The sequence below is a fragment of the Petaurus breviceps genome, unplaced genomic scaffold (genome assembly GCF_028583685.1).
Source record: "Petaurus breviceps papuanus isolate PSGF00001 unplaced genomic scaffold, PetGlider_PUasm1.0 184, whole genome shotgun sequence".
Classification (NCBI taxonomy): Eukaryota; Metazoa; Chordata; class Mammalia; order Diprotodontia; family Petauridae; genus Petaurus; species Petaurus breviceps.
In genome coordinates this window covers 1,938,810-1,955,021 of record NW_027185793.1, presented here as the reverse complement: position 1 = coordinate 1,955,021, position 16,212 = coordinate 1,938,810, and the positions used below count along the sequence as shown (strand labels likewise).

The 16,212-nt window shown below is 38.2% G+C and overlaps 1 protein-coding gene across 7 annotated transcripts in view; it reads right to left on the bottom strand.

The window, feature by feature from the left end:
* Positions 1 to 16,212, bottom strand: part of FOCAD (focadhesin) — a 504,358-nt gene that overhangs the window by 261,819 nt on the left and 226,327 nt on the right. For all 7 annotated transcript variants that reach the window (XM_069088078.1, XM_069088080.1, XM_069088077.1 and 4 more), the window contains one exon: positions 3,276 to 3,363. In XM_069088078.1, the coding sequence (XP_068944179.1) occupies positions 3,276 to 3,363 (88 nt within the window). The remainder of the gene's footprint in view (positions 1 to 3,275; positions 3,364 to 16,212) is intronic.

The following is a 16,212-nucleotide window of genomic DNA, read 5'->3' as shown; positions in this document are numbered from 1 at the left end:
CTTAAGGAATTGTGGAATTGAATCCTGTAAACTAAAAGGAAACAAACCAATTAATTTAAAAAAAAAAGACTTCACAATCTGATTGCAACTTATCTTTACATACTTAAGAATCTTCCTATAGTCTTCATTCTAGCCCATTTGGCCCATTTGCTCCTCCCATTTATGACATTCCATTTCTTATATGGCTTGTTTTCCCATGCCTGAAATGGTCTCCTTCCTTACCACCAACTGATGGAATCTCTAGCTCCTTTCAAGGAATATCTCAAGTCCATTACCCATGTGAAGAATTTTCTCTCTCTCTCAATTATTAGTGTTCTCCCCCCACAAACTCATCTAAAACACTGTGTACGTATTTTCTACCTCCTAATATGTACCTGCTTTGTTTCATCCCAATAGAATATAAGCTCCTCTCCAACAGGGCGTTTTTCATATTTGTCTGCATAGGGTCTGGTATATAAGTGCTTAATAAATGCAAAGAGAATTGCAACTGGTTTCTTAAAATTAATACCATGGGGGCGGCCAGGTAGCACAATGAGGAAGAGCACCAGCCCCAGAGTCAGGATGACCTGGGGATCGAATCCGGGCTCAGACACTTAGCACCCACAGAAACTCCTGGCCATGAAACCTTGAGCAAGCTACTTAACCCCAATTGCTTAGGGGCGGTCAGGTGTCTCAGTGAATAAAAGCACCGACCCCAGTGTTGGGATGACCTGGGGATTGAATCTGGGCTCAGATACTTAGCACCACACCCAGAAATAACTGGCCATGTAACCTTGAGCAAGTTATTTAACCCCAATTGCTTAGGGGTGGCCAGGTGTCTCAGTGAATAAAAGCACCGACCCCAGTGTTGGGATGACCTGGGGATTGAATCTGGGCTCAGATACTGAGCACCACACCCAGAAATAACTGGCCATGTAACCTTGAGCAAGTTACTTAACCCCAATTGCTTAAAAAAAAAAAATTAATACCATGGCAAAGCCCCTGCTCCTACCTGCTTGAAGGGAAAGGCTATAATTGGTAATGGGAATTTTAAGATCTTTGCTGTCCCTTAATAAACATAAGGGAATTTGAAGATCTTCCCTGTCCCCTAATAGGCCAAATGCAATCAGATGGAGCCTGTGGTGGGAGGAGTTTGCTGAAGGGTGGAGCAGAGTCCACAGGAAGCTGGAAGTCAGAGCAGCTAAATGGCAGGAGAGAGAGAATGTAAACAGGGAGATATCTAGGCTTGTGAGTGACTGTTTGTCCTCTGCTGTGACAGCTAGGCTTGTTTGTGGGAAGGCTAAAGAATGGTATGGCTCCCTGTGTGTTATGGTATATTAACTTCTTTGCTACTATGATGGATTTGACTTTCTGGTGTTGAGATTTGGTTTTCTGGTGTCTGAATAAATTTTTGCTTCTATCTTCTATATGGAAAGTCTGTTATATTTTGTGATTCAGAATTATGCTGGCACATTCATATTTGCTATTGGCACTGTGAATATTGTGTTGGCGCTACAAAGGCACACTGCATTTAAGAGTCAGAAGACTGCAAAGAGAGAGGACAGATTATTTAGTTCCTTGTATTTGTATCCCTAGCATTATGCCTGGTATATATTAGACACTTAATAAATACTTGTTAAGTGATTAAAGACAAGATAAGATCCAGGACTTGCAACTGTGTGACCATTCTGGGATTTACTTTCTTCATCTGTAAAATGAGGGAGCTATACAAGTTATCTCCCTACATACCTTCCAGTCCTGAATCTATGATTCTATGATTTCTGATTTTAGGCTAAGATTAAAAGAAGAGTCACAAGTAAGGTTTGTGCTTGTTTGCAAAGTTGCAGCCAAGATGAAAGCATAAGAAAAGGCCAAAGCTTTTAGCTTAGATCACAAACATTTAATATTCATTCATCAGTCTGATGCTCATTATTCTTTCTTAACCTGGTATATAATGACAAATATAACTGTCTGTCTGCAGGGATATGTTGATGCTATTTTTGTTAGAATTTAACTTCCAATACAAAGTGGAAGGACAGGGTTCTTATGCTCCAAAGTCCACAAAAATGGCACCTCTTCCATGAAATCTTACTTGATTTTTTTAAAGGAGAAAAGAATGTCTTCATCTGATCCAAGAGGTCTTTATGACTTTATGAAGCTCAAATGCTTATAAAGTGCTTTGTAAATTGTAACCACCACTTAGCATAAGCTATAATTCTGTATACATAGTTTACCACCCCCCTAGAACAGATCTCACCCTGGGGGAGGTAATTTATTCATCACTGGGGTAGGCTCTGGAACAGAACTGATCTGGCTGAGGACTAAAAGGAGAGAACCTCACCACCAACCATGCCTCATCCCATCTACAACCATTCAGGCCCCAAAAATCCACCGATCCCTGCTTTGATCATCATCCAGGATCATCATGTATCCTGTGGTTACAAGTGGCTGCTTTGTTTTTGCTTCTCCCTTCAAATCTGATATGATCCTTTTGCTCAAAGCAGGTGTTAAGTGTTTGCTGACAACTGCTGCCATTTATTTCAACCAACCTAAAAAGGGAGAATATGAGGAAAGCATTTTGTAAGCCTTCAGGTAATTTACAAATGCGAACTAAGGCAGCTAGGTGATGTAGTAAATAGAATGCCAGGCCTAGGGTCATCTTCCTGAGTTCAAATCTATCTTCAGACAAACTTGCTACCTGTGTGACCCTGGGCAAATCACTTCACCCTATATGCCTCGGTCCTCATCTATAAAATGAACTGGAAAAAGAAATGGCAAAACACTCGTGTATCTTTGCCAAAGAAAACTCAAGTGGGGTCACAAAGACTCTGATGTGATGGGAAAATGACTGAACAACAGTGACAAGAAAAACGTGAACTATTATTATCAAGATTTTACCATGGCATGCCAAGGTAGGAAGGGAATAGGGACTGGGTCTTTCATTTCATTGTAGGGAACTCCAAGGTAAGAAAATTTCTACTGATATGAGTAGATACCTTCTCTTCAATTTACATTCTTAGAGAGTTGCTGAGAGAAGTGAGAGGCTGAGAGATTTAGCCACAGGCAGAAACAGTAGATTCAGTGCCAGGGACAGGAATGTAACTGAGGGCTATCTCAGTTCAGTGAGGTCAGCTCTCAATCCACTATACTACCCAAGAACAAGTTCTACTTGAAGAGAATGAAGAAGCTATAAAAACCAAAAATTTCCATTCTTTGATGAAACAGAAAAAGACGGTGCAATACTTTTGCTAAAATTCGTGCTATATTCACAGTTGCCTGAGGAGGGGAATTCTTACCTAGATTTAAGATGGGCTTCTGCTGACTTGTCGGTGTCTGTAGGATAAGTAAACCTATTACAATTATGGCTTGTTCAACAGGAAATCCCTAAGAAAAAAGGAAGAAAAGAATCTTTTCAATTAAAAAAAATCATTAATGTTATATCATGTACACTGCAAATATACGTGATATTCCCAGCACGCTGAACATTACAGATGGCATGAAGGCCTTTATAAAATGACTACAATATCACACACATATACAAACATTTTAGAAGGAGAATCTTGGAGCAGTGGATAGAGTGCTACATCCCAACATGAGTTCAAATCCAGACTCAGACACTTACTAACATGTGAACTTCAGCAAGTCATTTAACACCTGACTTGGTTTTCTTCATCTGTCAAATGGGGATAATAATTGATAATAGCACACCTACCTCCCTAGGTTGCTGGGCAAATAAAATGAGATTATATTTGCATAATACTTTACCAAACGTAAGGCACTATATAAATATAGCCTTTGCCATTATTACATCAATCCTTTTGCATGTGAACATATATATATATATATTCAAAATACCATAACTATCTTGATATTTGACAAGGGTAATCGATACTTACTGCCTGCATATTGTCATCATGATTACTAAGATAGAGCCATTTAATACACAACAGCCTTCAATTTAAAAAAAAAAATTTCTTTCAGGTGAACTCTACTCCCTAAAGATGGTCCATCCTCACCCTGCACTCCCCCAAACCATGCCATAAGGATCAACTGAAGTAACTGGAGAGATCTGAGAATACCTAATGTGGACATAATAGCAATCTTTGAATATTTCATAAGACCATATATTGAGAACTAGAAAGGACCTCAGAGACCATCTGGAACAAACAGGAAGCCCAGTTTTAAAGGTGAGGAGACTGAGGTCCAGAGCAGTTAAATGACGGTCCTAAGGTTATAAGCAGAGCCAGGATGCAAACCCAGAGATCCTGCGAGTCAGCATGGTACAAAGAAAAATATGCTGGATCTGGAATCAGAAGTTCTGGGTTTAAAATCAACCTCCCAAAATTGTTATCTGTGTGAAGCTTGGGCAAGTCTTTAAACCTCCATGTATATGTGTGGCTATATACTGTGTTTCCCCGATAATAAGACCTATCCCGAAAATAAGCCCTCCCCTTACTGTGTGAGATTCCTCTAAAATAAGCCCTCCCCCGAAAATAAGCCCTATTGAGATTGCTATTGGAGTGAAGGTGATCCCCTGCGCTACACGCTACATTACGGTACCCTCTGTATGCACCGTCCCCCCCCCAGGTGAAACGCACGCCGCACTCCGAGCTGCATCCAATCAGAGCTGCAGCAGTGAGCACGTCATCCTGTTCTTCCCCAGTGATTTGCTTGCTGGCACCTTTGAGAGCAGTGCCGTGGAGGAGAGCTGAGGCAGGACAACATAAGCCCTCCCCTGAAAATAAGCCCTCTGGTGTTATTCTTTCCAAAAAAATTAATAAGACAGTGTCTTATTATCGGGGAAACACGGTATATTGTGTATAACCTATACCAAATTACACGCTTTCTTACTAAGGTTTGGGGGGTCAGGGGTGGAGAGGAAGAAAGGGAGGACAGGAAAGAACATATAACTCAAAATTTTTTTTTAATTTTAAAAATTGTTTTTACATGTGATTGAGGAAAAATAAAACATTAAGGGAAAAAAAAGAAAATCCACATATCCACATGCCTCAATTTCATTATGAGCTTTAAAAAAATGAAGGGAGTTAAACTATTTTAAAGAACCTCTGAAGTTCCTTCTACCTCTAGGTCTATGAGGTGAAATAGCTCCCATCAAGGAAACTTCCTCCTGAAGTCAAAGTTAACTCAGGCATAAAACTGACCATGGGGAAATTCCTTAACCTCTCTGGACCTCAATTTCTCATCTGTAAAATGAAGTGTTCAGATTACATGATCTCTAAGGCTCCATCTGATTCTAAATCTATGAGACAAAGAACCTCTGACTACAAATCCAGTGTTCTTTTCCCTCGTACAAAGTGTCTCTATTTGAAGGGCTGTTGTGTTGAAAAAGGCTAAGACTTAAATTGGGTGCCAGAGGGCAGGAGATGATCAAGTGGCCATGACCCTGGAGACAGATTTCACCTCATTATAAGGAAGACTTTTCTAACAGTTGGAAGTGTCCAAAATGGAATGAGCTGTCTCCAAAGGTAATGGGTTCCCCATCCCTAGAAATCATCCATCGGGGTAGGATGACTAACTGTCATCAATATTACAGAAAGGATTTCTGCTCTAGGTCTGGATTAAAATATGTAATATGAAAGGTCCTGAAGAACTCTTAGATTCTATGAAAATCCAGCTAGTCTGCTACTAGCAAAGAAAAGAGATGTGCACAAAATAGACAACAGGTTTATTAAATTCCAGTGAGCTTCATTTAAAAACAGAAAACATATATAGGCCAAGCCAAACTGAAATATATTTTCTAGCAAAGGAATTCAAACATTAATTTTGTCGTTTCCTCCTTAACTAGGTTAACAAACCCTCTTTTAAAAAGTACTTAAAAAAAACCAAGCATTTAAAGCTGTACTCTTTGTCTTTCTTTCTCCTATGAAGATTATTAAAACAGTGAAAAGAGATGAGAAGAATAGATATGTGCCCTTTTGTCAAGGACGTCACTTCTCAATAGTATACACTGTTTAAAATGAAATTAAGTCCGACGCTGGTGGCTTGATTTTGTGTTCTACATATGCATAGAATGCTAGTATAAGAAATTAGAATATGCAAAAAAAAATTTTGCCATAATTTTGCAATTTCTTACATGTTTTTGGTACTAACCCATTATAAAAGTACGAGCTTAATGTATCTAGTGATATCACAGTTTCAAAAGAATTACCTTTTGAATTAACATCAAAATACAGAATGTTAAGACAGATGTTCCACTAGCTAAAGATAATAGTTCTGTGAGATATTCAACTTGTGAATGTGAAACATTCTAATCAAAAGAATAACTTGGTTTTACACTGGTTTTAGCCTTTCCTCCAGTTTAAAATCCTATAAAAACAACAGGTATGTAATAAATAGAATACTTAGGGTCAATTATCATTAGATTTTATTATTACTAATCCGGTTTGTTGTGAAACTAAAGGTACCTTTAACACAGAAATAACCACAACACCCATGGCCTAAGATGTCTATACATATATGCAACAAGTTTGGGAGTTAAACACAGCAAACTAGAAAACCTAAAGAGGCAATTTCAACTTCTATTTGTTGGGAAGGGAACCATGACTAGAATATGGCCAGAGAAGGATAAACTTTATAACAGAAAAAATTAAAAGGCACAACAAAGTGACAACAAATACCATAGTGAGTAACTACAATGTGAAAAGAATAGCATTGGAAATTCACAAGAAATAAAATTTTTTAAAATGGCAGTTGGGGAGGGGGAGGTAGGGGCAGGGAAGAGGGGATAGCAATAAAACCCATGGTCAAATATGCACAACAAAGATGAACTTCAGATCCTAAGGCAGAGACAAATGTGACCTAAAAGACATTAACATAGTTTTGGTAGGACAAGATACACAACTAAAATATACTTCTAGAAAGGTAGCCTTTATTCAAAAGACACAGTTTAGGCTAAAAAGGAGTGGGTTGGGGAGGCTAGGTGGCACAGTAAACGGAGCACTGGCCCTGGAGTCAGGAGGACCTGAGTTAAAATCCAACCTGAAACACGTAACACTTACTAGCTGTGTGACCTTGGGAAAGTCACTTAACCCCAATTACCCTGCCTTTCCCCCTCCAAAAAGAAAAAAAAAAAGAGTGGCTAGAAAACATTCAAAGAATTACTGATACAGAGAAATACAAGAAGCAAAATGGTAAAGCTTAGTGCACAGCATCTGAATAAAGATCAATGGAGGCAGAAATATAAACAAATGTTGTCATCAGAGTTTATGGAAGACTGCCTAAGGAGGAATTTGGGAAACATATTACAAGTGGAACATGAAGGCATAATATAAAAATAATGGAAATCTTTAATTATCTGGGCATGTGCCAAAGACAAAGCAACTAATGAGAGAGAGAGAGAGAGAGAGAGAGAGAGAGAGAGAGAGAGAGAGAGAGAGAGAAATTATTGCCTAAATTAGAACTGCTGGGAACCTTGGGAAGGAGTAGATGCTTCATCCTCAAGCTAGAAAAGGAAAGGGCAGAGGGCATAATTTGACATGGGCACACAGATATTGGGAGAGCAGTTTTCAAAAAGTTTAGAGAAGGGATAGAGAGAAAAAGAAGGATAAAAAAAAAAATGGTATTCTAACATTTCTTTGCCCACGAGGGATAAGGAGCTCCAGAAAGAAATCTTGAAGATAAAACTCTAATGAACTCAGGAAGAAGAACCTGCTTAAGAAGACTAATTTAAACATAAAAGGAACTCATCAACCAATTTAAGTTTTTAAAATACGTTTCTAATAAGAATTGAAATAGAATGAAGTGGAAATATAAAAACTACATACACAATGGCTAAAATAACACAAACAAAAAAAAAGACCTTGAATACTATGTAATTATAATGATCAAGCCTGCCTCCAAAGGAGAGAGAAAACACACCTCCCTCTCCTCACTACAGGAGAGGGAACTAAGGGCAAGGGATAATGGATATACTATCAGACACATTTTGTGTACTGGTTGATTTTGCTGACATCCATCTTTTTATTGTTACTACAAGGGAAAACTTACTATGTAAGAAAAAATGAAGGGCTATATTTGTAAATAAATGAGGCTTTGGTACAAAAAAAATCATAGAAATAAAAGCAAGATTAAAAAAACAATTACAAAAATCAAAGGCAAGTAAGGGAGGATAAAGACAAAAGAGAGAAACAGTATTATGAGAACAGTGTTGGGAACTCTAAAGTGCAAAATGGAGTTTGACAATGAATAGTAAAAACAGCAAAAAAGGGATTGTTTAAATTGTGTAGAGGCAAAAAAAAAATCAGTGAAGAGAAGAAATCAATGACCTGGCTAAAAAGGACTATGACAAAGTTATTTAATTTTTATTTTACTTTAATTGTCTATACTAATATTATACTAATTTACTATTATATTATATTAATATGTTAATATATTAATAAAATATTATGTTATGCTAATAATATACTAATAATTGTCTATACCATGCCAGATAGAAAAAGATAAAATAAATTATAGCAAAAAAAAAAAAGATATGAAAACCAAGATAAGTAAGGTAAAGTGAAGAGTAAACCTAGCAGCCCTCAAGGCATTAGTCTGTAATGAACTACCTCAGGGTACTGTAAAAAATGGTAGAACAACTGTCAATGATCTTTTTAAAAATGGAGACAGAAGAAATAACAAAACTGGAGAAAACGTGCTTTCTAAGTTTTCAAAAAAAAGTCTTCAAACTAATTTTCTCAAAAGTAATTTTCAAAAAATTCAATTCCTGGAAAAACCGTACAAAGTATTTTAAAGGCATGGTTTGGAAGCATTGTGAAAGGGAAATGGTTATTCCTAAGCGCCAGCATGTCTTCAATTTTTTTTTTTAATTGAGGAATATATTTTAATGTTTAAGCATTTAAGAACTTACACAGGGGCAGTGACATGGGTTAAAGTTTCATTTGAGTATGACATTACTAACCCTAAAATCTTCATCTCTCAGGAGTTTCTTTGTTTTTCTGGGCTTCTAGCAGAATACTGGATTGTTATAATCTGGGCAGAGCTGTCCTGGCAGTATTATTTTAGGACTGCAGCTGGTTTAGCATCAAGGACAGCCAAATACAAATACCTCCACAAGAGGGAAATTCAATGTAGACACAAATTATACTACTTATCAAAATGAATCTACTTAGAAAATCTAGTTCTATGACAATAGTTTCCAGAGATCTTGTAACTCCTGACAGCCACTGCCTAGTCTGCACTGCATAAGAGGAATTCAGCAAAACATGGGAATATCTGCACAAATTAAAGTAGTACAAAAAAACTGAACCAAAAGAGCAATATAAATAATTACTAGAGATAATATAAATGAAAAGAACACTAAAAGAAAACAGAACATGGAACATTTGTAATAACCAATCTTGGTCCTAGAAAACAGATGATGAAATATAAATACCTGCACTCAGTCAGACGCAGGGGAAATGGGGGAAGAGAGGGAGGAAGACCACACAGTAAGATGTGGTCACTTTATAAGCTAACTGTATAGACAGAAAAGGAATGAATAAAACACTGTTTAAAAATAATACTTCATACCAAACTCAGTTCATTTTTTTAACAGGTGTAGAAGCATGTCAGAAACCTCCTTTTTAAGTGAACTATTAATTACAAAATATTTTCTCTAGTCTAAAACCATTTCCAGAGTTGTCCTTTTAGGAAAATGAAAGCTAAGGCATTTCTTAGTAAAAAGGGTGAAGGGTGATAAAATTAAAAAAACTTAATTCTTGTTAAGATCATTACCCCATCTTCTGCATTCAGGGTTAGTATGTTGGTCAACGGGAATATTCCCTTTTCAGTTACAGAGGGGAACAGTTCAGGAACGAAATGAGTGGTGAAATTTTGGAACAATAAACTAAAGCTGTATTTTGCCATCTTATGATTTTTCCTTTGTTCAAGAATGTTGCCTCAAATCCTCCTGGGACAGAAAGACATATCATAGGGAGTGGGTGAACTATGTAAAATTGGATCTCTCTCTCTCTCTCTCCAAGTTAGAAATACTTTAATAACAGATTAATGTTAAAAATAAAATTGTTTCCAGCAGTCTAATACATAATAACCAGCAGAAATTTTTCCTTCCACATAAGGTTATGAGACTGGTAGACATAATTCCATAAACACAGCATACTTAAATTTCAGAAAAACATTCAACAAAGTCATCCATGTTATCCCTGTGGATAAGATGGAGATATGAGGTTAGAGTAAAATACAAGTAATGATTTAGAAATAGGTAGAATAAGCACATATAAAGGAAAGTTATTAACAAATCATCAACTTGGTAGAAGATACCTAGTGGAATGTCCCAGTAAACTCTCCATGACTCTGTTATTTATCCTTTATTAATGACTTGGATAAGGGAAAAAATGGCATATTTATCAAAACTACAAATAATATGAAGACAAGGAAAATTACCTAAAGCCTAGAATGACAAAGTCAGAATCTAAAAAGATAATCCATCTGGAACCAAAAACAAAAGCTAATAAAATGTAATCATGATAAATAGAAAGTTTTACATTTGAGTTCAAAGAATAAACTACACAAACATAGGATAGGGAAACTGTTGCTAGATAATAATTAATGTGAAGGTATCTGAGAGTTTTAGTATAGATTACAAGTTCGATGAACCAATAGTGTGATACAGCAATCAAAAAAATTAGCACACTATTAAATTACATTAATATACACACAGTATCTAAAATAAGGGACATGATAACCCTACTATATTCCATCACAGTCAGACTACATCAGGAATCTTTTGTTCAGTTCTAATAACATGTTCTAAACCATAAAGCACTGTGTGTGTGTATGTACATACACACATATATATATATATATATACATATTAACTTTTATATGATCAAGAATGTTCATGTATATAATGTAAATATCAGCTATTATTATAATTGTTCTGGGAAGCACATTTTAGAAAAAACATTAATAGACCAGAGCATACCAAGAAAAGGACAAACAGAGGATCATGGGACTGAAGGCCACATCATATCAGAAATGGTTGAGGACCTAGGGAGTTTTAATTTAGTAAAGAGAAGACTTGGAGAAACCTGAGTTATCTTCGGTTCTTTACAAGGCTGACAAACGAAAGATTACACAATTTCTGCTTGATCCCTGAGGACAGAACCATGAGCCACAGGAAAGAGCTACTGTGAAAGAGATCTCAGGTTAATATTAGGAAACACTTCTTAAAAATTAGAGTTGAACAAGAGAATGAACACTCTAAGAATATACAGCATACCCCATGACGGGAGGGCAACTGGATGACTGGATTAGGCTTTTGTACTTCTTCTAAAATTTGCAGAATAGTAACTGAACACTACAAATAGAATAAAATAAAACTGACTCATGTAAAATTCATGGTAAAGGCACATTCAGTGCAGTGATTGTGGAGCACGGTCAATGAAGCTTTGGGGAATATTAATTTATATGCATAATAGTGTTGAAAGCTACCAGTGACTGGGAGGGAACAGGTTATACAAAAAACAAATCACCTAGTAATTTGGTACACTATGTGGATATACACCTTTTGTCCTGTTAGCAGAAGGTTGCTTAATGAAAGGCAAGTTTTAAGACTGAATTGTGGAGGCAGAGCTGGGTTCCAGCTTCCACCTTCCCCAAAGGAAAAGGGGACTCTAAACAAACTTTGGAGCTGCAGAACACACAAAATGACACAGAGAAGCTAACCTCCCACTGAGGACAGCCCAGCAGGCTGGCAGGAATCAGCCAGCGCAGTGGTCTGGTAGCCGAGCCTAGCCCCACGCTGCCTGCCAGAGGGACCCCAGATCAACAGCAGGTGTGGCCATTTCCAGATTTATCAACACATAGATGCTAAGGAAAAAGTGAGAGGTCAGTGCAGTCTGGACTTTGAGACCCAGTAAGTGGGAGTGCGTGGATTTTGCCGCCGGGGTGAGAAGACGCTGAGACTCCAGCACAGCCAGCCAGCACCAAGTGGCAGGTTCAGCTCTTGGCCTACAGAGTGTAGGGGGAACAAGTACCAGTCTGAGGGGTAATCACTCTTGCTTTAACCTGCTTGGATCTGGATGGCAGTGTAAGGTGGAGGTCCTGGGGTCTGTGTCCAGCTTGCCAGAGGATGTGGAGATCTCAGAGAGGGCACCCATCTAATACCTCCTGCAGCTGAGAAAACCCCAGCGTTTGGGACAAAAGCTCCCCTGTCTGGTGGCAGAGGCCTACTATGGCAAAAAGCCCAGGGATCAAGTGACTGAGGGGCGACATGACTAGGCAAAGGAAACAAAGGAGACAGAAGATTCCAACATTAGACTCCTATTTTGGGGACAAAAAGGTGCAAAGCATGGAACAGGAGGAAAACAGTGAAGTCAGAACTCCTGCACCAAAAGCTTCAAAGGAAAATACAAGCTGGTTACAGGCCATAGAGGACCTTAAGAAGCAGATAAGAGAAGTGGAAGAAAAATTGGGAAGAGAAATGAGAACAATGCAAGAAAATTACGAAATGAGAGTCAACAGCCTGACTGAGGAAAACACTACCTTAAAAAATAGACTAACCCAAATGGCACAAGAGGCTCAAAAAGGCAATGAGGAGAAGAATGCCTTAAAAAGCCGAATTTGCCAGATGGAAAATGAATTTCAAAAGCTCAATGAGGAGAATCATTGCTTCAGAATTAGATTGGAACAAATGGAAGCTAATGACTTTATGAGAAATCAAGATGCTGTTAAACAGATCCAAACAAATAAAAGAATAGAAGGCAATGTGAAATATCTCATGGGAAAAACCACTGACCTGGAAAAGAGATCCAGGAGAGATAATTTAAAAATTATTGGACTACCTGAAAGCCATGATCAAAGAAAGAACCTAGAAATCATCCTCCAGGAAGTTCTCAAAGAAAACTGCCCTGATGTTTTAGTACCAGAGGGCAAAATAGAGGATGAAAAATCCACTGATCACCTCCTGAAAAAGATCCCAAAAAGAAAACTCCTAGGAATATTATAGCCAGGTTCCGGGATTTCCAGATCAAGGAGAGAATATTACAAGCAGCCAGGAAGAAACAATTTGAATATTGTGGAAACACAATCAGGATAACCCAGGATCTGGCAGCTTCTACACTGAGGGATCGAAGGACTTGGAATATGATATTCTGGAGGTCAAAGGAGCTGGGATTAAAACCAAGAGTCACCTACGCAGCAAAACTGAGTATCGTGTTTCAGGGGAAAATACGGTCATTCAGTAGAATAGAGGACTTTCACGCATTCTTTTTTTTTTAAGCAATTGGGGTTAAGTAACTTGCTCAAGGTTACACGGCCAGGTGTTTCTGGGTGGGTGCTAAGTGTCTGAGCCCGGATTCAATTCCCCAGGTCATCCCGACACTGGGGCTGGTGCTCTTACTTGTTGTGCTACCTGGCCGCCCCACTTTCAAACATTCCTGATGAAAAAAACAGAATTGAATAGAAAATTGTACATTCAAATAGAAGAAGCAAGAGAAGCATGAGAAGGTAAACAGAGAAAAGAAATCAGAAGGAACTGTAGCAGCAAGCACCCCAAGCGTCCTCAGGTTTTGCTGCCAATACAGGTTCTTGGATCTGCTTTGTTAAAGGAAAGCAACTCAAAATGGGTTAACAAGCTTACTTTAATCAGTCAAACATGTATCATTTACCTAGTTCAGGGGAAAAAGGTCAGCACCCCGAACTTCAGAATACACAGAATTATCAAGTCAGAGAAACAGATCAAGTAGACAGATTTCCAAACTGTCCAACCATTACATCCGTACCCAATCAACATCTGGGTTTCAACATCTGGCTTTTTCAAAGCCGGGGAGCTCTGGACAACGGCTTCCCAGAATCCATATCAAATCACAGAACACTTCTCAAAGTGAGCCCCAAAACAAAGCCTCACATCAGGGCTTATATAGCCTTCTCCTGGCTCAGAGAATGTAACAACCTTATTGACCCACTGGCCAATCAAGAAGTATCTACTCAAAAACAAGCCTCCCACCCCAAGCTCCAGGTACACTTTAGCCTAGGGGCAGGGACGATCTTAAAAATTTACATTCCCATTACAGGAACTTATCCAAGTTGAACTATTAACATTCCTACATGGAAAAACAGTAATTGTAACTGATGAAACTTTTCTTGGTAGCTGAAGGGAATAGAAATATTTATATGTCTATATATGAGGGTATATGGGCATATGAATACATATGTGAATGTGTGTATGTATGTTTACAGGTATACATAGAGGGCACAGGACCAATTTAACAGGAAGGAATGATATTTAAAAGGTGAAATTAAGAGGTGAGAGAGGAATATAATAAGAGGAGATGGGGGAGACAGAATGGGGTAAACTATCTCATATAGAAGAGGCAAGGGAAAATGGTCACAATGGAGGGGAAGAATAGGAAGGCAAAAGGGATGAGAATCTTATACCCATTGAATTTGGCTTGAGGAGGGAATGAAATACATACTACATAGGGTATCTAATCCTCCAGGAGAGTAGGGGGAGAAGGAGATGAGAGGGGAGAAGATGGAAGGGAGGGCAAGCTGGGGGGAAGGGAAATTAGAAGCACCCACTTTTGAAAAGGGACAGGATCAAAGTAGACAATAGAACAAGTGTGAGGTGGCATAGGAGGGAGAGAAATAGTCAGTCTTTTACAATATATCTACTATGTTATTGTTTTGAATTAGCCACACATGTACAACCTATACTGAACTGCTTATCTTCCCAGCAAGGGTGGGAGACAAGGGAGGAAGGGAATGAATCTGGAATTCAAAGTTTTAAAATCAAATATTCAAATATATATACTATTATTAATACTATTTTACATGTAATTGGGAAATAAGATATACAGGCACTGGGGCATAGAGATCCACTGGAAAAGTCAAAAGGGGTATGGGAGAAAATATGGGAGAGAGCAGATTGGAGGAGGGGATATCCTGTGGGACTGCTATTTTGGGGCGGTGGGTAGGGGGAAAACGGGGAGAAAATTTGAAACTCAAAAATCTGGCGGAAATGAATGATGTAAATCAAAAGTTAATGAAGCATTTGAGAAACAAAAAAAATTTTTAAAAGACTGAATTGTGGGAAGAGCAGGTTATGAAATATCTCTTAAAAAATGGATAATGGATCTCTGGATGCAGCTGAGTAGACTACAGTAACATTAGCCACTTACCTTCTTATGGTCAGTTAAAACAGATTCAGAATAAAAGGGCCTCTACACATAAACTGACTAAAAGAGAAAAATGAACATGCAGGCTTGTAATGGGAACGTAAATTTAAAGATCTTCCCTGCCCCTAGGCTAAAGTGCACCTAGAGCCTGGGGTGGGAGGCCTGTTTTTCAGTAGATACTTCTTGATTGGCCAGTGAGTCAATAAGGTTGTTACATTCTCTGAGCCAGGAGAAGGCTACATAAGCCCTGATGTGTAGCTTTATTTTGGGGCTCACTTTGAGAAATGTTCTGTGATTTCATCTGGATACTGGGAAGCCGTTGTTGAGAGCCTCCCCTAGGCTGTGAAAAACCCCGATGTTGAAACCCAGATGTTGATTTGGTATGGATGTAATGGTTGCACATTTTGGAAACTGTCTATTTGATCTGTTTCTCTGTCCTGATAATTCTGTCTGTATATTCTGAAGTTCGGGGTGCTGACCTTTTTCCCCTGAACTAGGTGAACGATACATATCTGACTGATTAAAGTAAGCTTGTTAACCCATTTTGAGTTGCTTTCCTTTATCAAAGAAGATCCAAGAACCTGTGGTGGCAGCCACCCTGAGGACGCTTGAGGTACTTGCTGCCCTTCCATTTAACATACATGTACCATTCTAGTTTCTGCTTAATGCTTTCAAAAGGGGCTTATCTAGCACATTACAAAGTGGCTTACTATTCAGACTGGGGCTTCTAAACCCTTTTTCTGTTGTGGACCCAGTGGATAATCCAATGAAGCCTACAGATCCTTTCTAAGAATAATATTCTTAAATAATTGAATAAAATGCTAAATTTCAAGCAAAGTTTAATAAAAATAAGATGTATTATGTAAATTTTTTGTTGTTGTTGTTGTTCCAAGTTCAAGACCTCCTGAAATATATCCATGGATCCCTTGGGGATCCAAAGACTCCAGGTAAAGAACCCTTGGTTTGGACAAAGGTTTAACTAAACAATCTCTACTATTCCATCATACCCTGAAATTCCGGGAATATCAAATCAATAGACAGGCACAACCTACCCAATTACTGAACAAAATTTATTAAACACCTAACTCAAAAA